Here is a 23,033-nt window from a genome sequence, read left to right on the forward strand (position 1 = left end):
TAAGCGCAAAATAAGGTTGGCCACAGTTGCATGATTGCCGGAATGAATACATATACCGAAAGGGGGCCTCCAAAGCAAAGCAAAGTCTTCGTCGAATGACGACGATGAGGAGTTGTAAGAAGAGAAAAACGCAAAGGCACAGGCACATGATGAACACACAGCACAGGGACCCGGGCCCGGCCTTTTGGCTCTTTAGAAAAGCGGACGAACGAAGAATTTCAGCAGGATATGAGAGAGAGAAGGAGCCGCGCCAAGGGGAATTGAAATTGGATTGGAATGAATATAACATGGCAGTGACGTAGATTTATATAGATTTTATTTTATTAATTTGAAAGAAGCTTATAATGAGGAGAGGTTTTTTTTCTGCTCCATCCGGCTGTGCTCTTGACTAAGAGCAGCTCAGCAGTGAGCCCGTTTTTCCTCTTTTCTCCTCGAGTTTTTGGATGATTGGGAGTTTTTTTTTGTGTGTTGTTTGCCATGCCAGTTGGCATCGTTGATAATGTTTCTTGTTTTTAACATTTCTTGTTTTTTTTTGGGAATAGTGCGTTTTCTCTCTTAGGTGGGGTGGTTTTTATGATATCGCCCGGTGTCGTGCGTGTTTTTCACCCACTTTTTGTTTTGTTATTTTTCCTTGCTGGCTGAGCTGTTGGTACCGATTCGTTTCGAAATAAGAGAGAAAATTTGCTGTTTATTGAAGGGGTTTTTAGAGCCGGCAACCAAGGCAAGTATGCTGCTGCTGGTTTCGTATGGATATGTATGCATTCGGATGGTTATAGCGGATGAGTTTGACAGTTAGTGAAAGGAAAGGAAATAAGAAAACGGAAACTTTTTATGACTTGGCTCTGTTGTTTTTGGCTGACGCTTGTTTATTTGATTGCCGGGGCCCTCGTCGTCGTCGTCGTCATTCGAAAGAAGGAATAATTTTGCTAGCGGATGAACAAACTGAACTCGAGTCAGTTTCAGAGTTGTTTTGGAAGATAGCGAATAAAAACAACGGTGGGGAAATTAATGGTACCTTCAAGAAATGTTGGCTGCCTAACTACGGCCGGGGTGATAAACAATGCGTACTTGATGACGAGGGCCATATTTCGAGATGGATTCAAATCAGCGTGAAATTTGTCATTTGTATTGACGAGTAGCTTCGAACGTAGCAAAGGAGAAAAAAAAACTTTTCTTGAAATATAAAAGTTTCAAACGACATCCCCAGTACCATATTTATAAAAGAACAGCAATACGTCTATGAGATTTATGGTTGAAAAGGGCATACCTAGTATGTATACGTGTTATTGAAGCAAACTGAAACTCGGAAGGATAAGGATTACATTTTTTAATGATTTGGTCGCCTGTATGAATCCTGATTCATTTAAGTATGTATTTTTGTCAGAGTAGAGAGTCGAAGAACTCGTCAATATTCGTCAATATAACATTACTTAAGCTAGACACTAGAAACTTATTCAAAACAGCTTGAGCTTTAGAAAGGAAATAATCATATGCTTTGCTTTTACAGTTTGAAAAGTAATATCAGTTAGTTTAAGATGAGATGATTATACAGGCCTCTGCCTCTTGTTAGTTTAAATAGTATTAATATAGCAATGCATCAGAAATATATTTGAACTGGTGTCCCAAAGTTTGGACAAATTTTACGGATGTTCTTACTGTAACACGAACAATATACGATCTTTAAGGCAATCGTCTTATTTTTGTCAGCATTCACTAGTACATATTGCTTGTATTTTCTACTCACACTGAGGCGTCGTAGAGCATTTGATCTGTTGATTCTAACTCCAAGTGATTCTAACTCTAAGAGCAAGTTAGGCACACTAATGCCGGCTGTAGCTTTTCAGTATACAATGGATATCTGGTCCCGCCCGATCGTTATCGAAATGTCAAACAAGTGACCGCTCTCTTCCTCTCTCATTTATCGTATATTACGGAAAGAAAAAGTCATCTGTCGTTATCAGCAGCGATCGATTTGATTTCCTGATCTCTGCAAAGGAGTGCTTGTATCAGTTCCAGGGAAAAGCTATTTCGAACCACCATACTCGGAGAAAATTGGTTCGTTCTTTGTATTACTCAAAACGAAGCCCGGAATATCAGAGCAGTTTTATTATTATGTTTAAAGTTCTTTCGATGGGATCAAAAGTTAAGACATGGACCTAAAAATGCGATTTTGGACATCAATAACTGATGCAATAGATACTTTTATGTATTCAGCCCTCAAATGGGGTTTACGAGCATGAACATCTTTGTCAATACCCTCGACTGTGCGTGCTTTGACCATATTGCTTTTGTTAAAAAGTACACTTTAAGGCGGAGTCTAGAGAAAAATAAAACTGAATGTAGAAAAATCTTAGCTTTAATGGTTCAGTAGTTTTACTGCACGTTGTTAGTATCAATTGTTTGTATTATTAGGTTAGAATACACATGTAATGTAGGGTGTTGTACTTGTATGTATAAGTTCTGACGAATTTGTAAACAATCAACCATAGTCACGTGAGTAAACAAATTATATCGATTCCGCTAGCAGAGGTAGTACAATCTGGCACACTCAAAGCTGTCACACGATAAGCCGGTACCTTACCCGAGTCACGAAGGAAACAGAGATCAAAATCTACTACCCATTCATTGCTGTTTGTTTGTTATGAACTATGTGGTACAGCAGCAGCAACAGCAAAAAAAAATGGAATGGTGGAATCCCACATTGGAAGCAATTAACCAAAACAAACAAGCTGAATGCCACCTGCTGCTTGCTGCTAACAGCTACCAGTACTGCTTCCGATTTTCCGGCTTTTGCTTCGTAGCCGCATGGTCCTTCTTCTCTTAGTCCTCCTTCTTCTTCTTGTTCCCAATCAGGCAGCAGCGGTAGCACGTTCGGGGCCCATTCAATAAATTTCTTCTCTATCAACTCCTCGACACACATCCATTAAACCCGACCGGCAGACCGAACGACGGTATTTAAAAAGCACATCCCTGCCCCTTCTTCACTCTTCAACCTTCTTCAGCCTAACCCAACGAATTCGATGGAACGCGGCCGATTACGAATTTGTCTCGCGAGTTGGTTTACTTTTTAGTTGTTGTTGTTGCTGTTTCCCACTCATTGCCGGTGTTTTGATTCGAGCCAAATTGCACTGAGGATGACGCACACACATTCCTGGTTCGAGATTCACAACGCCGGGCCCGGTAAATCGTGTGAATGGGTTGTTGTAGGTTTTTCGATGATTCACCACCGACCGGAGAAGCTCTTCGAGACACCCGGCTCTTGGTCATTCTAAGCCATGATACCCATAAAATGGTATGTGTGTTCCCTCCCCTCCCTGGGATGTCTCGAATCCACCCGTTTTCTATCTTGAGTATACACTTGTTTTGGATTGAGCCCTAGCACCGGTTTTCACATGGGTTTTCCTCGTTTTGCACTTGTTTTGACTGCGGCATAATGCTCACCAGCAACATCACCAAACCCTATGCGAACCCAGGGAACCCTCTCGGAAGAAGGAAGAAAAAATTAAACGAAAACAAAACTCGGGAAACAAATTCCACCTTTTTTCTTCACGCTTTTTTCCCCTGTCTCCCTTAGAAACCGTTAACTTAGAGGCACCAGCAACATCAACATCACATCACACGGTAGTGGTCGACGGTGTCCTTGTCCTTCGACCTTGACCGTATTTTTTTTTTTTCTTCGGCCTCCTTCTGGTTTCGAGAAAGAAGATGAGCCCACGGAATCTGCTGTTCCTGCATCTTCACTCAGGTGTTTTCCCCCATCTACCTTCGTTCCTTATCTTCACTTGTTCCTTTCCCCTCCCCTGGCCGCTGACCTCTGGCTGGCTGCTTCCTTTGTGTGTCGCAGGTTTCATACGGTTTTCTTGAACTTACCTGTAAGAGACGGAAAAAAAGAAAAAGAAAAGCAACGGTTAATAAAGCATTCTTCTTGCGGAAACGGCGAAATCGATTGTTTGATTTGGAACGGCTTTGGTTCCCCTGAGGATGGAACTGAATACCAAACGGTTTTCAACGATATTGTTTTCATTCGTGATTGAATATAATTTATACACATTTTGATTCATCAAACGAAGGATAATTTTCAATTAACTCAAGGAAACAATAAAATCTTTTAGATTCAGAGATGTTGCCAAATGAATCAGTTGAAAATCTTAACAAATAGACACGCATTGACTGAATCGGCTTTCTTCGTGAACACCAACAGACCGAACTCAGCTGAAGACAAGTTTGGTTGGTTGATTTTACTGTTTTCAAACAACTTTTAGATTAGTTAAGTCTACTTTACTTTACTCTACTCTACATTTCTCTACGCTACTCTACTACACTTTACTCTACTCTCTACTACTCTACTCTAATCTACACTAATCTACACTACTCTACACTACTCTACTTTACACTACTCAACTTTACACTACTCTACTTTACACTACTCTACCCTACTCTCACTACTCTCACTACTCTACACTACTCTACCCAACTCAACTCTACTCTACCCTACCCTTCTATACAATACTCTATACTACCCTGCTCTACTCTACGCTACTCTACTCTAATCTACACTACATTAAACAACTCTACACTAAACTACTCTACTCTTCTCTTCTCTACTCTACTCTACTGAACTCTACTGTACTCAACTCAATTTTACCCTACTCTCACTACTCTACTCTACTCTACCCTACTACACTATACTCTATACTACCCTACTCTACTCTATACTACCCTACTCTACTCTACGCTACTCTACTCAACTCCACTCTTCTCTACTCTACTCTACTTAAATCTACACTACATTACACAACTCTAAACTAAACTACTCTTCTCTCCTCTATTCTACTCTACTCTTCTTTCCTCTCTCCTCCTCTTCACTCCTCTATTCTACTCTACTCTATTCTCCTTCCTCTCCTCTTCTCTCCTCTCCTCTCGTCTCCTTTCCTCTACTATCCTCTACTATCCTCTACTATCCTCTACTATCCTCTACTCACCTCTACTCTTCTCTACTCTCCTCTTCTCATCGCTACTCTACTCTCCTCTACTCTCTTCTCCTCTCCTCTCTTCTCGTCTCCTCTCTTTTCCTCTCCTCTCTTCTCTTCTCCTGTCATCTCTCACCTCCTCTCTCCTCTACTCTCCTTTTCTCTCCGCTACTCTACTCTTCTCTCCGCTACTCTACTCTAATCAACTCTCTTTTCATCTCCTCTCTTCTCTTCTCCTCTCTCCTCTCTTCTCTTATCTTCTCCTGACCAATCCACTAATCTACACTAATCTACACTACTCTACCCTACTCTCACCTCCTCTCTCCTCTCCTCTCCTATTCTCTCCGCTACTCTACTCTAATCAACTCTCTTTTCTTCTCCTCTCTTCTCTTCTCCTAAGAGAAAAGAGGAGATAGAAGAGAAGAGAGAAAAGAGAAGAGAAGAGAGGAAAAGAAAAGAGAAGAGAGGAGAAGAAAAGAGAGTAGATTAGAGTAGAGTAGCGGAGAGTAGCGGAGAGTAGCGGAGAGAAGAGGAGAGTAAAGGAGAGAGGAGGAGAGAGAGGACAGGAGAAGAGAAGAGAGGAGAAGAGAAGAGAGGAGAAGAGAAGAGAGGAGAAGAGAAGAGAGGAGAGGAGAAGCGAGCAGCATAGGGCAGCGTGGAGTAGCGTAGAGTAGCGTAGAGTAGAGGAGAGGAGAGGACAGGCGAAGATGAGAGAAGAGAGGAGTCTTCTCTCATCTTCGCCTGTCCTCTCCTCTCCTCTACTCTACGCTACTCTACGCTACTCCACGCTGCCCTATGCTGCTCGCTTCTCCTCTCCTCTCTTCTCTTCTCCTCTCTTCTCTTCTCCTCTCTTCTCTTCTCCTGTCCTCTCTCTCCTCCTCTCTCCTTTACTCTCCTCTTCTCTCCGCTACTCTCCGCTACTCTACTCTAATCTACTCTCTTTTCTTCTCATCTCTTCTCTTTTCTTTTCCTCTCTTCTCTTCTCTTTTCTCTCTTCTCTTCTCTCTCCTCTCTTCTCTTATCTTCTCCTCTCCTCTCCTCTACTCTACGCTATTCTACGCTTCTCTACGCAACTCTACGCTACATTACGCTACTCTACGCTATTCTATGCTACTCTACGCTTCTCAACGCTAGTCTACTCTACTCTACTCTCCTCTACTCTCTTCTACTTTCTTCTACTCTCTTCTACTCTCTTCTCCTCTCTTCTCTCCTACTCTCCTCTCTCTTTTCTTCTCTCCTCTTCTCTCCTCTTCTCTCCTCTTCTCTCCTCTTCTCTCCTATCCTCTCCTCTATTCTACTCTACTCTACTCTACTCTACACTACTCTACACTACTCTGCGCTGCTCTACGCTACTCTACTCTACTCTACTCTACGCAACTTTACGCTACTCTACGCTTCTCTACGCTTCTCTACACTATTCTACTCTACGCAACTCTACGCTACACTAAGCTACTCTACGCTACTCTGCTCTACTCTACTCTACTCTCTTCTCCTCTCCTCTTCTCTCTTTTCCTCTCCTCTCCTCTCCTCTCCTTTCCTCTACTCTACTCTACTCTACTCTACTCTACTCTTTTCTACTCTACACTACTCTACACTACTCTACGCTGCTCTACGCTACTCTACTCTACTATACTCTACTCTACTCAACGCTGCTCTACTCTACTCTACGCTACTCTACGCTACTCTACGCTACTCTACGCTTCTCAACGCTACTCTTTCTACTCTCTTCTCCTCTCTTCTTTTCTCCTCTCTTCTCTTCTCTTCTCTTCTCTTCTCTTCTCTTCTCTTCTCTTCTCTTCTCTTCTCCTCTCCTCTCTCTCTCCTCCTCTCTCCTCTTCTCTCCTCCTCTCTCCTCCTCTCTCCTCTTCTCTCCTCTTCTCTATTCTACTCTACTCTACTCTACTATACTTTACTCTACACTACTCTACACTACTCTACGCTACTCTCCTCTACTATACTCTACTCTACGCTACTTTACGCTTCTCTACCCTACTCTAAGCTACGCTACGCTTCTCTACGCTACTCTACGCTACACTAAGCTACTCTACGCTACTTCACTCTACGCTACTCTACTCTACTCTACTCAACTCTACTCTCTACTCCTCTCCTCTCCTCTCCTCTCCTCTCCTCTCCTCTCCTCTCCTTTACTCTTCTCTACTCTACTCTACTCTACTCTACTCTACTCTACTCTACTCTACTCTACTTTACTCTACTCTACTCTACTCTACTCTACTCTACTCTACTCTACTCTACTCTACTCTACTCTACTCTACTCTACTCTACTCTACTCTACTCTACTCTACTCTAATCTACTCTACTCTACTCTACTCTACTCTACTCTACTCTACTCTACTCTACTCTACTCTTCTCTACTCTACTCTACTCTTCTCTACTCTACTCTACTCTACTCTACTCTACTATACTCTACTCTACTCTACTCTACTCTACTCTACTCTACTCTACTCTACTCTACTCTACTCTACTCTACTCTACTCTACTCTACTTTACTCTACTCTATTTTACTCTACTTTACTCAACTCTACTCTACTCTACTTTACTCTACTCTACTCTACTCTACTCTACTCTACTCTACTCTACTCTACTCTACTCTACTCTACTCTACTCTACTCTACTCTACTCTACTCTACTCTAGTCTACTCTACTCTGCTCTACTCTACTCTACTCTACTCTACTCTACTCTACTCTACGCTACTCTACGCTACTCTACGCTACTCTACTCTACTCTATTCTCCTCTATTCTCTCCTCCTCCTAATGCTTGACCTGGATCATGATTTTGACTTGATCTTAATCCCGAATCCTGTATTTTGATCCTGATCCCTGATTCTGGATCCATGACCCGTATTGTGATCTCGGATCCAAATCCTGTCCCGGATACTGAACATAAACTTTGCTCCAGTTCGTATTGTGGACCCTGATCACGATTCTGTTCTTGCGGCTTGATCAGAGACCCAAATCCTTTATCCTTATCTTGATACTAGATCGCGGATTCTGATTCCGTCTCCTGATTTTGATCCTAGATCATGATACTGATTCTTAGCTTAATCCTGAAACCAGGTCTTATTTCCAGATGGCAGATCGTTATCCCGTTTGCTGATCCCGGATGCTAATCCTGAATTTGGATCCTGATTCTGACTTCGATCCTTATACTGGGGCTCGGACCCAAATTCAAATCCTGACGCCAGGAATCGATCTTCGATCTTTATCCTGATTCTGGTTTCGGATCGCTATTCATATCTGGATCAGAATCGCGCTTATCCAACCCGTGAATTTCAACACTGACGGTCACCTTACCTTCTGATTTATTTTTGACATTTGCAAAAGATTTCAATAACAATTTGGTAATCATTCAGTCAAAGATAGAAATAGCTTTCAATGAGAGGGAAAGTGTTCGTAAAAACTTGTTAGGATTTGCAACGATTCACGTAGTATACTTTTGATTATGCCTCTCCCCGTGTCCAATGACTGAAGTTAACCGACACCGGTAGTGTATATATAGACAAAGTAGAGCCAGAGGAGAATACCCGGAAAATCCCTTCGGAAGCAGGACCTACGTAAAATCATATGATTTCCACCGGGTTTCCCAGACGGACTACTAACTGCCGACGTTGATGACGACAGGAACGGAAGGACAGACGTGCCCCGTTGCGGAAACAGTTTACGTCGCGATGAAAGACCGGCTGCGAAATCCGTTTTATCCAACCAAACAATACGCGCGGATCCAGCCACTGAGTTGAGAGTGCACAACGGAAAATCCGTCACAAACAAACATACGCACACCGGAATTTTCGCAAAGTTGAAACCCAAAAGGAGCAACAGCAAAAAAAAGTGCAGCTAAAGTGAAAACAGCCAGTTGATAGAAGGCGAAAGTCTCTATCAAACACAAACACAACATACAAATTCGCTACCCACTACCCACTTGGGGGGTATGGCACTGGAGAATTTGAGATGGGAAGAATGAATAAAAAGGGATGGCCCTCTGAAATGGTGCCGGATAGCTTCTTTTTTGCTGGCCCCTTTAGCAAAAGCAATAAAAGAATCGTAGAAAGTTAAAAAAAGGAATCAAAACATAAAATCCCATCTGTACACGGAGAGTTGGTCCTTTTTCCAGCTTATAAAAACGGGGCGTATACGAATATGTACTTTCAAACGGCCGGCGTTAGCACGTGATCCGGGTGGCACATATCGACAGGTTTCGAAAGCCCAGCAGCAGGCCTTTTCTGGGTCAGTGTGTACACAAAAACGTTCCGAGATCAAAGCTGGATTGGCGGAACTTAACGGGGCCATTCATTGATGGTAATCCAGGACGACGGATTTTTGCAGTTTAAATTCGTTGTTGAAATTGATATCAACATATATTTTAAAATTTCGACAGAGAAAAGTTGAAAAATGAATTTCATGAACGATGGCTGTTAAGCTTACTACAGACTGCATAAATGTAGATATTGTAAACGACTTCTACAAGCATTTTGTACAGATTTTTTCCTTGTTTGCCGACCGTCATGAATTGATTCGAAGAATTTTTTGATAAAATTGTCAAAATAATACCAATATAAATTTATTCCTAGTATGGCGACCGCCATAAATTTGTTTGACTAAATACATGATAAAGATGACAAAACTCTTCAGTCCAGATTTATTCCATGTATGGCGACCTTCATAAATTGGTTTAAAGAACTAATAAATAAATTTGTGAAGACCCTTCCAAAATAGATTTCTGAATTGTGTGGCGACCGTCATAATTTGGATTGAGTAATATGAAAAAGTTGAAAAACATAAACTTTGGTATGTCGAAACCTTGCTAGTTTCAATTTTATAATCAATTCACTTTGTGAGGTACACTTTCCATTGAACTAATCCAAAAATTTATTCGACAAAAAAAGTTTCCTTTGAATAGCTGATTGTAAATTTCCAATTCAAATTTTGAACGAACATTCAAACCAATTCCCTATAACACCTGTCTAAACAAACAAAACATTGTAATTCACTCCCACGTGACTGGTAAAAAACACTTCTTCCAAAATTCCAAGCTGCAAAAGACAATCGAAAAACTCTTCTTAAGAGCGTTGAAACATAAGAAGGCCCGAGATGAGAAGTTTGCAAGAAACAAAAAAAAAACGGCAAAAAGCGCGGGAAAACTGCCGACATCCTTCTCCTTTGAAGCCATGTGACGATAGCCGGGAGAACAAAAACAAAAAAGCAAACCGAATGATAAATACCGCTTCGGCATTTCCAAAACAATTTAATCGCATCCGCAACCGGAGTGAGGATGGAGGCAGAAAAATAAGAAAGGAACAAAAAAACCTGCAACCACAACAACAATATAGAGAATGCTTTCAAACCAAGTCTGAAAAAAAAAAACACAGGAAAAAGAGCAATTGAACGGCACCGCAAAAATACGTCAGGAAACTGTTGCTGAGTTTGCGACCCAATCGCGCGCGGTTCAGGCGGTTTTTATACTTGGGTTGACGAAATTTAGACGCGTGAATAATGCGATATGGGGAACGTTTCATGTTTCCGCCAGTTGTTTTTTTCCGAGGGAGTTGATAGACTGACTTATGATTCGACAATTTTAAATCTACAGTCTGAAGCCTATCAAACCAAAAACTGTTTCTTGAATTTAAAGAAAAGTTATGGCATAAAAATATGTCTAAATTTATAACACATCCCAATATTGCGATATGCTGGGATATTCTTGGACAACTTTCAATGCCGTTAATTCCGATTATGGCTAAACGATATGATAACTCAGACAACGGATTGTTTAGAATTTTGGGCGTCAGACAAAATGACACACAATTACTTTCCCTAAACAAGTTATTCATGAAGCAACCCATTGTCATCTCCCTCATCGGTGACGTTTCGTTCATCATTAATCAACCTCCGATATTGAAATGGGACCCGTTCATCAGCAACAAACGAAGTAACGATACCTTTCCCAATAACGCTAATGACATAATAAAGCAGCTGCGATTGTTTCCCAACTCCCCGCCTGCCATCAGAGAATTTAGGTATCCGTTCTCGGCGCTGAAGCCCAATCAACACGGCACGGCGAGCGCAAAGTGCTCTATATATTTCCTTCCTGGTTTTTTCTTTCCTTTGCTTCTGCCTCTGCTGCTTTTCCTTTATTTCCATGAATATTTTGGTTAGCCATCGCTGCTTCAGATAGCTGATTGCATGGAGGTTTCTGGTATATAAACATACGAAACACGCGTGGCAGAGGGAAAAATGTTCAAGACAGTAAGTAGGAAGGTATATAAACCGAGTGTTTGGTTTGGTTTGGTTTGGGTATATAGGCTGATGACTGGCTGGCAAGGCAAAAGAATCGACCAAAAAACAGGTGATTTTCGGTACCATCATGTTGTTGCTGCACCTTTCACCGAACATTCGAGGAAAGCGTACCTACAAGTGGTTTCGGTACAAGGAATGCTAGGAAGGATTGTTGCAGGTTTTTGAATAGGGAGAGAGTTTTGGAGCTTCAAATGTTAAATCCTTCAAGTTGTTGCAGGGGCATTCATTTGTAGGAAGGTAATCAGATGAGCGTTTTACTAAAAGCTGATTTCTAGACTAATCATATGAAATATGAAACGTATATCTAAATTGTTAAAAGTTTTTTATGTAGGTTATAACGACAATAAAGTTATATCCACAATGAGTAACAATTCAGCAGCACAACGGATTTCGTTGTGACGCTCAAAGCTTTCGGTGTCAAACGAAATTCGCGTAACATCACATCTAGAAAAAAAAATCACAAATCCAGAATCTCATTAGAGAAATCTTCAGCTATATTCCCTACTTTTTTCCCTACTATTTTTTGATGACAATTTAATTTGTAATCAATCTATGGAATATTTTTGTTGAAACTTACGGATTTCTCCGGCGTCCGGATCAGCAGCAGACATCTGCTGCCACGAGCAGAACCAAAACAGTGTTTGTTTTGGTTCCTCTCGCTATTTTAAATTCGCAATCGAGAACAATAGATCAATGATTGCTGATGATAGGTGATGATGATAAACGCGATACAAATGTTGACATCATAACACGGTTAGACGAGAATACTCAAATTGGGTTTGTGGTAACACAACAGTGTAGCCAGATTTTCTGGGTAAGAATATCAAAGTACTCATTGAGAAATAAGTACTTTCCCGGTTAGGGAATATGATTAATGGAGAGCACGACAATAGCAATCGCTAATGAGTTGTGTAGTTATGTAATGACTAGACTGACGAAACACGAATAAAGGTAACTCTATTCCACCACTTAACTTGCGTTTTCAACAACTTTAATATGTTATAATGTGATTATTTTTTCACACATATAAAATAAAATCTGGATATCGACAGTGCACTTTTTACCTTCTATGACTACCTTTAGGGTATACTACCTCCCAGACGACCAAACCGACATAAGCCGTTCAAGCTCCCTTGGTGGAACTCGGAATTTCGTAGAAGCCGCAACTCGGTTCGGAAAGCCCAAAAACGTTACTTCAAAAATAAATCGGATCATAACAAAACAATCCTATCTGTTTAAGAAGTAGACCCCTGCGAAAGCCTTTAAACGATACACATTGAACATCGAACGCAACGTAAAGCGTCGAGTTTTTGGAAATTTATGAACAGCCGCCGCCTCAAAAATACGGTTCTATTTCTGTATCGTTTCATAGACGCACCTCGAGTAGCATCAGGGAAGCAGCTGATTTATTTTCTGAATTCTTCAGCAGCGTTTATAGCTCGTTAAACCCTGATTGCGCTGATACCTATTTTGGAACTCTTCCGAACTATGGCGTCAGGCTCCCGCAACCTCTATTCACCGATCAGGAAGTTCTAAGCGTTCTCAGTACGCTCGATCCATCGATAGGTCCAGGTCCAGATGGAATTAGCTGTCCCCCTTGCCTAACCGCTTTGTTTAAGTCTGGGAATGCACATAGTGTGGAGAACTACAGGCCAATTTCCTCTGCTGTTTTTCAAAAGTGCTTGAAGTTTTGGAGTACGAAAGGCTCTGTTCAGCAGCTACTCCGATACTTGCCGAGGTCCAGCGCGGGTTTATCCGAAAGAGATCAACGTTGACCAACTTGATGTGCTATGCCAGTGAACTGCATGCTGCAACTGATAAAAAACTGCAAGTGGACTCAATTTATGTCGACTTTGCCAAGTACCAAGTACCAAGTTCGACAGTACCTCATATGGTCGTGATGAAAGAAATTAAACGCTATGGTTTCCCTGAATGGGTAAGCAAATGGTTGCATTCTTACCTGCTTAATTGGCAAGGCTTCGTAAATATCCGCGGAATTTACTCCAGTATGTTTAATATGCCGCAAGGTAGTCACTTAGCACCACTTATCTTCGTGATTTTCATAAACGACTTAACAACCTTCCTTCAATCGCCAAAACTGCTGTTTGCAGATGATTTGACTGAGCTGCGCTTCAAGAAGACATTAACAGACTTCTTTCTTGCATGGTGTGGAAAACATGGAATGGAAGTGAACGCCGATAAGTGCAAGTGCATCAACGTTTTTAGAGCCAGAAACTCATTGGTCTTCGATTACGCTTTTGGTGGCACTCCGCTTGAAAGAGTTGTCACCATTAAAGATCTAGGAGTAACCTTTGATCAGAAGCTCTCGTTTAATCAGTATATCGTGACAACAACAGCTAAAGCCTTCTCTTTGTTTGGATTCCTGCGACGATATACTTTAAGCGCATTATGCGGCATCAGTTTGGGCACCCTACCACTCTGTGCATATCGAATCGAACGAATCTAACGAATTCAGAGAGAATTTCTTCGTTATGCGTTGCGTCGACTGTCCTGGCGAGACCCCGTTAGGATACCGCCCTACCCAAAAAGGTGTGCACTCTTGTCTATAACGTCTCTGAGCCAAAAAATAACATATTTGCAGCGAATGTTTGTATGCGATATCCTGACAAACTCTGTTGCTGTCCACAATTGCTCCAAAGCTTGAGCTTGCACGCGTCAGCCCGCCGTTTGCGTAACCAAACCACCTTTTGGCTACCTAGAAGCAGAACAGTTTTTGGACAAAACCACCCGCTTAATGGATGTTGTCAAGTCTTCAACGATGTGTCATACTTATTTGACTTCAATGTATCCAAAATCCAAATCAATGTTTAAATGTGCAATCCGGAACGTTCCCTAGCTTTAACAAATTTGTAATTTAAACATAAGTTAATTTAAATACTCGGTCTGTATAGCAGCCGTTAAAGACTTAAATAAATAAATAAAACATTGATCGCTTTGAGGCACTCCTAAATCAAGTCCGATTAAGCTGAAATTTTGCACAGGTCAGTTTAGTTCGTAGTATAAAAACGTTGACCTACGATGGATTATATCATGAAAATGCTTTTATTTAATTCAACGTCGAAATTTCTTTGAAAGAGTTATGATGGTATGGTAACTGAATGTAAATTTATACAAACTTGAAACACGTTTGAAAATAAACGAGCATTGCCCACTTCACCTTCCCGTTGAAATTACCTTAGAATGAATTTAGTAACACTTATTTTTCACTGGTTTTATTTCACTTTAGAAACTTTTACTCGGACAAGTGACAATTTCCGATAAGCTGTTTCGAGTGAGAGAACACTTTGGATTTTCAGGGGACTAATTTAGATCTTCTATTCACATGTGTACCTTGGAAGGAACAAATGCTTTTTATGCCACCTTAGAAGAAAGCTGAAAACGCGTTCCTTAAACTTATTTATTGCCAAAATCGCTTAAAAAAACCTATTTAAAAATTTCCGAAATGTTATCAAGATTATGAATACTCAGCTCATTAGAAGAATCCGTTCTAGTCTACTGGCTGTTAGGGGTGGGATGTTAAAAGCATCGTTTTGGTTCAAAACTCATCCATGATTTTTTCCAGAGTTTTTAAGTAACGTTTACATGAGTAAATTTCAACTTTTATGTTTGCATAGGAAAATTAAATATTATGTTTTGAAAACTCAACATCATGCTTGTGTCTTCCGTTGAACCGAGCCTGGTAATGGGATTTTTTTCCTGTTTATTAATTCTTTAAAGAAAACTTTCCGCTGAACAACTTATCGAAGACCGTAACTATGTATATTAAATTTTAAGTAAAAAGTTATTAGCTATTGAATAATAGGGATATGGCTTTAGGCATTGAAAAACAATAAAATCAACTGACATAACTAGTTGTGTCTAGCGATTAAATTGCAAGACAACTTTTCAAGGAATACTTCGATTGGCACAAGCAGTGATGTCAGTTGGATTTATTTGATTTTCAATACCAAAAGACATATCCCTATTAAACAGCTATTTACTTTTTCGTTTAAAAAGACGCGAAGTTACCGTGTTCGATAAAGTTGTTCAGCCGTAAGTTTTCTTTAAAATTTTTTAAATTAGCGCAGCTTAGCTTAGCTTGATTGATTACTCACATCCTCCTTAAGTTATTGAACTCGAGATGCTGCCTTAAACTATTACAGAAGCTGATTTGATACTTTTGTGTTCCACTTTGTTCCGTCATCATTAATACTTGAACATTTCGGATTCCATAACCGCAGGCGTGGCTAAGTAGAACGAATTCCACAACCGCCATGGTTGCTACTCCGTGATTGAACGAGGCCATCAATTTTGTCCAGAGGTCAAAAGAATAGTGTCTGGAATTGACAGCATATTCTCAATGAACAAAACTGATGGTCTCTCTTTATACATCAATAACGGCGCCGGCCACGTCATAGTAAATAATAGATAGGTCGAAAAATAAGAGAAAAGGATGAAAGAAAATAAACTTATGCTTCAGGACTCAGGTTACCTCTACATCCTAGCAAAACAATTTAGGTGAGGATGTGGGGAAAAGGAATATGATCAGGAGACACTTTTGACAAGTGTAAAGATCTTATTTTTGAAACCTATTACACTATGTTTCTATTGTTCACTATCAGAATCCTATTTTTTGAAAAATCTAAGAAGAAAATGATTGACACTGTTATCCTGTAATGATATAAATAAGAACAAATGCAATGGACATTCAAAATTTTGACCTATTTTTTCAAAATTTTAAATTCACGCATTTTTTAGGTATTTACGATGCAAGAGAAAAAGAAAAAAAAATGAATTTGCACAGTTTCCTTCAAAAACCATCATTATCAAATTGATAACAGAAAAATCCGTTGATACTGTGTGTGAGTGGTGGAAAAGTATGCGAACACTGTCAAAACTGTCCACAAAGTTCAAATCAAGCGTTGTAGTAAAGCACATGATCGGCAACTACGGTTAAGGGTCATCCGGGACGTCAAGTCCCATACCAGAATTTTTTATTTTGAAAAACAAAAAACTAAGTGTAGATCGCTTAAATGTGAAGCAAATTTTTTCTCCGATAAGCTGAAAGTGTTGCCTTGCTTTGATTCATGCAAACCTAACATCAAACTACGAATTTTTGTTAGTTCCAGAGATCGTAATCTGTATAGCCGGTATCGAGGCTATCAGACAGATGATTTCTGATGGACGACAAAACTTACGAAAAACCATATATCAAATAAATTCCAGCGTTTGAATCCCATAGCATGTCTGCTCGTGGTAAAGTCCCTAGCTTATTAAAGTATGTATTGGCTGGTTGTTTGATTTGATAAAAATTCTTCTCCTGTAAAAAAACAACAATTTTCAAAACGAAAAAAATGGTTTTTGCTATTTTTTAAAGCCTAAAAAGAGTAATCTTGTATGAACCCTTCGCAAACTACGATCAGATACGATACCGATTTTACTTTAATATTAATCTCATAATGGTTTTACTTCGTTATTGTCTGGTTTTACCAGCAGCAATTCCATTAAAAACGCATTCAAGTGGTTCAAAAATAATCAAGTTTTGTAAATTTCGAAACTGCTGTATCCACTAAATTGCATTGAAGGATTAGGATGCAGCCACCTAGAATACAGATTAGACGTAGTAAAAGTTGGAAAAACTGATCAATATCATGACTGAAAAAAGTGTGCGACGGCCGATGGGAGCGAACAAAAATGAAGTAGAAAATTTTCTTACAAAAAACGATAGTAAATTTTTTTAAAATTTTTCTTGATTTATCATAAGATTGCTTTCATTTCCTTCTTATAAAGTATTTTGATCAAACGAAAAGATTTTGAGATACACGCCATTGTAATTGTCCCATTTCTAAAAGAACTAAGCTTTAGTCCAAAGAATGTTATATTTTTGTAGAAAATGTTTTAAATTAGCTGGCAATTAGGATGTATTTGAACCCAGAATCTATGGCCGTCTGAGCCAACGAATTTGTCTACTATTTTTCTATTGCAATCTCTAACATACCTAGTCACAAAATGACAACCTCTTCAGTAAATATGAGAAATTGTTTTATCGTCATCACTTTTCAATTTCCATTCTCCTTTCGTCCGTCATACTTTCATGACAGACCTCATGTTTCTTTTATTCATTTTTAAACACAAATCCCTAGGACATCAATCCTATGTAATCCAAAAAATGGAAACTTTAGGAGATAAAGAGAAGAAAGATCAACATCGATTAGATTGTGTCACTTAGAAGTAGCAGATTATATCTATATTTTGTCGAGAAAAATACTTCATCAAAACTTGTACTTATTATGCTAATTACAGCGATTATCATATTTTCAATTCACTTCAACTAGACCCAAAACAGAAAAAAGTCATTTCAAATATCGCTCCCCCTTACAAGGATCCAAATGAGCGCAGCAGAGCGCGCGGTATTGACATAATCATAAAAAACCATCACCTAAAAGATTACGCTCCACGTTTAAATATGGTGTCAAAGTTTCAAAACATCCAACAGTAGGTATGTAGGTAGGCAGTTTACTTCTAAGCGTTCAACAATTTCCAGTTCCCCCCACCCGCATTGCAAAGCCAAAACCGGCAAACGTCCCTAATCCTCCTGAAGCTCAGGATGATGAGATCCATCCACGAGGACCGCACCAACCACGAGGAAGTTTGAAAGATCGCGTAGAGCCCAACAACAACCAAAACTTTGACAGACGTTGGGTACATTACTATATACACGGTGCTTTTATGGAAGATGTTTAAAAGAAAAAATACAGTAACTCTATTTTTTTCAGAAATGAAAAATTAGGCCTTTTCTGAATCATATTCAGGCAAAATTAAAATATTTGGTCGGTGAGTCCTCATACGTTTTGTTTTTTTGAAGATTTGTAGTCCATATTTAGAAATTATTACCTGTAAATTTATTCCAATGCAATGGAATAGTAACTTTTTTCGTGGAAAACTTATTTTTTATTTTTACTGAAATATTTTGTCATTCTGAAACAATAAAAAAATTTCACCGCCTGGAAAGATAAGTGATTTGGACTTCCTGAAAAACTTATTTTTATATGGACATTTTATTTTAAATTTTATTATTTGGAATATCCTTGTTATTATTGGTGTTATCCAAATGTAACATGAATTAATATTTATATGTGTGTATCTTGGAGAACTAATTCTGGTTAAAAAATGTTATGATACATGAATAAGAACAGTCCAACACCATTTGATTGGTTTCCAACAAAATACTAAAAATATATTTTTTTAATTGTTCTTTGCAATATTTCCACAATATTTGCAGGCTCTGATGCATATGGGTACGCACTTTTGAAAACAAAAATTAAATTTTTAATGATGCCACTCGTTTACGGCATTTTTAAAATAAATTTAAAGATAAATATTAGATTTAAACATATCTAAGAAGACCAGTTTTCAATACAATTTTGTTAAAAGTTAAAGTACTTGCACTGAAATCTGGTTATCTTCCGCTACATAACATCTATTTTAAATTTCTATTTCTCATATTGATGGTGAATAAATTTTCTATTAATCATTTGAACTTCACTTTTGCTTAAGAATTGGAGTACTGCTGATATTTTCATATTCATGATCAACAAAACGATGAAAAACGATTTTTTTTCTAGAGAAATTTCTATTTTATCGACGGTTTTGGACCTGATTTATGCGTTTTTTTTTTGTTTTTATGGATTTCTATGGTTTATTCAAATCAATGATTTCTATACTTTTTGCCATAATTGGTATACAATTGTAGAAGTTATGATTGTTTTACTGTAACATAAATGCTTCATTATGGTTCTATTTAATAATAAAGTGACCTTCAGTGTACAGTAGAATAATTAAAATAAGTTAGGGATGAACAAAATATGATGAATCCGACGCGCTGCAGGCTAGTTTGCTATCGATAATCTGCAATTCACTTTTGCCAACAATACTGATAATTTTTGTACATGTAAGATCGACAAACACATTGAAATGCATTTTTTTAGAAAAATTCCAAATTTATCACAGTTTTAGACTAGATTCATCCATTAAATAAATTTATTTCCAAAAAACTGTAAAATTTTATTTAAAACAATGAATTTAAGAGATGATTTAAATAATATAGTGGGTTGGAAATCGTGGAAGCTAAGATTATTTAATCTTAACAGTAATGCTAGCTCTTTGAACAAAATGTAAGAATCACAGAGTGCAGCAGGGTTACAAAACTTGGGCTAGAAAATAATAAAAATAAAAAGGTTAAAGCAAACTAGAGGCTTATAATGATAATTGTATCAAAAGACAGAAACAAGCAAAATTTAAGCTAGATTGAACTGCTGTAGCGATTTGCATTGAGTCTGAAGTGCGATTGGAATTTTGAGTCATTTAACTCAGGAGAAGTATAAAAACGGATTTCTCATCAAAGATGTCTTTTAACGTATCGTTATTTTTCCAAAATTCATTATCGTAATATCTTTTTCAAAGCTTAAATCAATGCAAACGTTTCTGCTCCTGAGCGCATTACGATAAGAGTTATATAAAAAAGTTAAAGCGGTTCCTAGTGTTCACTAATTTTCTTAATCATTGAACTTTTTTTCAATAAAATTTCCTCCAGTGTTGCCACAATAAAAAAATCTAAAATGTATGGATTTAAATGGATTCATATTATTTTAGATAATTCTAATAATTTCAGATAATTTGACCCTCTCAAACTACTGACAGGATTTGCCAGCAAATTTTTAAATTTATTTTTTAGGATACGAAGATACTTTTTTAGCATTTTTCATGTTAAACAGCTCTGTTACTAGTTTAAAAAAAATTGAAAATTTTTCAAAGTTTTTAATGACATTGTTGAGTTTAATTTAAGGGTATTAAAAGTTAAAACTAAAAAAATTAGCTCCTCTGAAATTATAAAACACTAAAAATATATTTATTTTTTAAAGATTTCAAATAGAAAATTTTCAAAAAAAACATTTGTATTGGGAGTCACCGACAAAATATTTTAATTTTCGGTGAAAATGAACCGGAAGAAGCTCTACTTTCTACCCATGCAAAAACTAGCGTTACTGTATTTTTTTTCTTTAAGTCCTTCTACGAAACACACCGTGTATACCTACTCGTCCCGTACTCGTACGTACCTCGTTATAATAGATGTCCCAGTCGTCGACGGCGGTGGCCCCATTACCGTCATACTGCTGATGGTGCCGGTTATTGCTACTGCTGCCGCCGTTGGTCGTCGTCGTCCTCGTCTTGGTCGTCTTCCTCGACACCGCAGCAGCAGCAGCTACGTTTCGCTTTTTCCCTGTCATTTTCTCGAGATTCTCGACTTTGATCGCTTCTCGCTCGTCTAATTCTTCGCCAGAAATCCACTTTATCGTAGCGTTCTTCTCTGTACGAAATTGAACAACAAAAACATCATTTATGCTCCCTCAGCATAGCACAGCACACAGCAATCCTGATCCAAGAAACAATAGCAACAGCAACAATAACATCGACAACTCGAAACCCCTCGAACTCGAACTCGACGAGGAACTCGAGGAAAGAGATTTGCGCTTGGGAAAACGAGCAACCAACTTAGCTAGCAGCCGGTACAGGGAAGCACCCACCGAGTGTAGTGTTGTAGTCAAGAGGAGACGACGACTTTTCTCGGTTTTTCGTTTCCCATTTCGATGGTTTATGCGGTGCTGCTGGTGCTTTTTCGATATTCCGCCTTAGCGCAAAATAACTACAGTAATTCTCCTGGCGGCGGCAGCTAACTCACTTACTCACTCAAATGGATCTCACTGAAGTTTTTTTTTTCTTCGTTTCACATTCATCTGCCACGCCGCTATACGAGGAAAACACGACGGAATGGTCCCTTGGAGACCCCCGAAAGCGGACCGAGGTTTTCCGGCTCCAAAGAAATTGGTATCGGAATGAAAGTGGTCCAACGAAAAGGAATAAACGAACGAATGGAAAAACCCTTTGGCAGCTACACAGCTTGGTTGCTTGCCAGCCAGAGCTTCTCACTAATTCCGAATATGTGTATGCCGGTAATTTTCTGGCAGCCAAGTAGTGGACGACGGACGGACGCGATCGTACCACCAAACGAATGAATGCAGGCAACTATCAAACGAAAGCAGCGTTCGTTCGTTTCTCTACGTTGAAATGTGCTTTGGCTGTTGTGTTTTTTTATTATATTTGCGTTACAAAGTGGTTCTCAGAATTGAACTTCAAGCCGAGTGGCATATTCAATTGAATGCATTACTGGCATTGATTTTTGTTGAAATGATGTCAATGGACTAAACGTGATCGAACATACATATGAAGCATTTAACTTTATATATTGACCACTATGTTAACATTAAACTGTAAGTGTGAAACTTTATGTTGACAAATCATTTAGTATTGTGTAATTAAGTTTGAATCTAAGGAAATGGGAATGATAAGGATTAAATTGATGATTAATACGTCCAAAACTGCGGATTCGAAACCGACTGAGCTTCGAAATCTAAACCTCGAAGGTTCAATCATTCCTTGGCCTGCCAGAAGGCCAAATTTCAGCTTATTTCAGCTGATTTCATTAATGTCAAATTTAACATCATTTATAAAGGCCGCAGTGACGAACAGAGGAGTTGCTGGCACTTTCAAGCGAAACTCCAATCTCTCCGTTCTAGATGTTGCCAATAAGTTGGGAATATCGTCTATAACCGTGCATAACGCTTGAAAACGATCCGGACTATCGACTTAAAAGAAGGTAGTGACTGCTAATCGCAATGAAAAGCAAAATCTTACGGCAAAAAAAACAAGATACGACATTATTCATTGACAAAGTTTGATTGCGTGATAATAGACGACAAAACCTACGCCAAGGCAGACTTCAGACAGCTTCTGGGGCAAGAGTTTTATACAGTAACCGGATGGGGAAAGGTGGCAGACAATTTTAAGCACATTAAACCATCAAAGTTTGCCAAGAAATATCTCGTTGGGGAAGCTATCTGTCCCTGAGGCTTGTAAAGCGACATTTTCGTTGTAGCCGGGACAAAAGCGTTTGCTGCCTTTTCTGAAGAAACATGACTTATCTGTGCAGTTTTGGCCGGATTTGGCGTCATGCCATTATGAAAAAAAGGCCATGGAGTGGTATGCCGCTAACAACATTCAGATTGTGCCCAAGGATAAGAACCTCCCCAACACACCAGAACTTCTCCCATTCGAGAAATATTGGACGATAAGCAAAACCGTAAGAACACCCAAAAAACTGTAAGCAGCGAGAAGCTATTCAAAGCAAACTGGCGTTCTGCTCCGTAGAAAGTGGATAAGGAGACTGTACAAATCTGATGGTAGGCGTCAAATGAAAGTCACGCCAATTTGGACTAGGTCGACCGGAATCCTAACTGAGTATTTTTTCCGTCTTTTATACACATTAAACTTCAGAAAGAAAGATACTTTGAATTTTTTTAATAAACTAAATCGATTTACACGCAGTTTAGTTGGACCTCGTTTTGATCCGAACAAACTTTACAAATAGTATAATTCACATTTTTGGGTCTAACATAAAATGCACATACATACATCCATTAGTCTGTCAATTTCTAGACTTAATTTTACGAAATTCTTTTGAGGACCGAAAGACGGTACGAATTACGACAAAAAGATTTCTAAGGGTAGAAAATAAATATTTATGTATGTATTTTCAAAGGGTATGCTATACCAACAGCAAATAGCCTCATTGACACATTCAATGTGGAACAACATGAAGATTTGACCGCTCACCTTTACGACTAATATAGTTTCTT

General features: G+C 38.8%; 1 protein-coding gene across 2 annotated transcripts in view; it reads right to left on the bottom strand.

Moving 5' to 3' along the window:
- Positions 1–2,617: 2,617 nt before the first annotated feature.
- The window catches only part of LOC129750849 (trithorax group protein osa-like), a 340,339-nt gene continuing 319,923 nt past the window's right edge, over positions 2,618–23,033 (bottom strand). The window contains exon 5 of one of the 2 annotated variants that reach the window (XM_055745953.1): positions 2,618–3,870. In XM_055745953.1, coding sequence (XP_055601928.1) covers positions 3,760–3,870 — 111 coding nt within the window. In that variant the 3' untranslated portion in view covers positions 2,618–3,759. The remainder of the gene's footprint in view (positions 3,871–23,033) is intronic. The other variant, XM_055745951.1, reaches the window with a different exon arrangement.

The sequence above is a fragment of the Uranotaenia lowii genome, chromosome 3 (genome assembly GCF_029784155.1).
Source record: "Uranotaenia lowii strain MFRU-FL chromosome 3, ASM2978415v1, whole genome shotgun sequence".
Taxonomy (NCBI): domain Eukaryota; kingdom Metazoa; phylum Arthropoda; class Insecta; order Diptera; family Culicidae; genus Uranotaenia; species Uranotaenia lowii.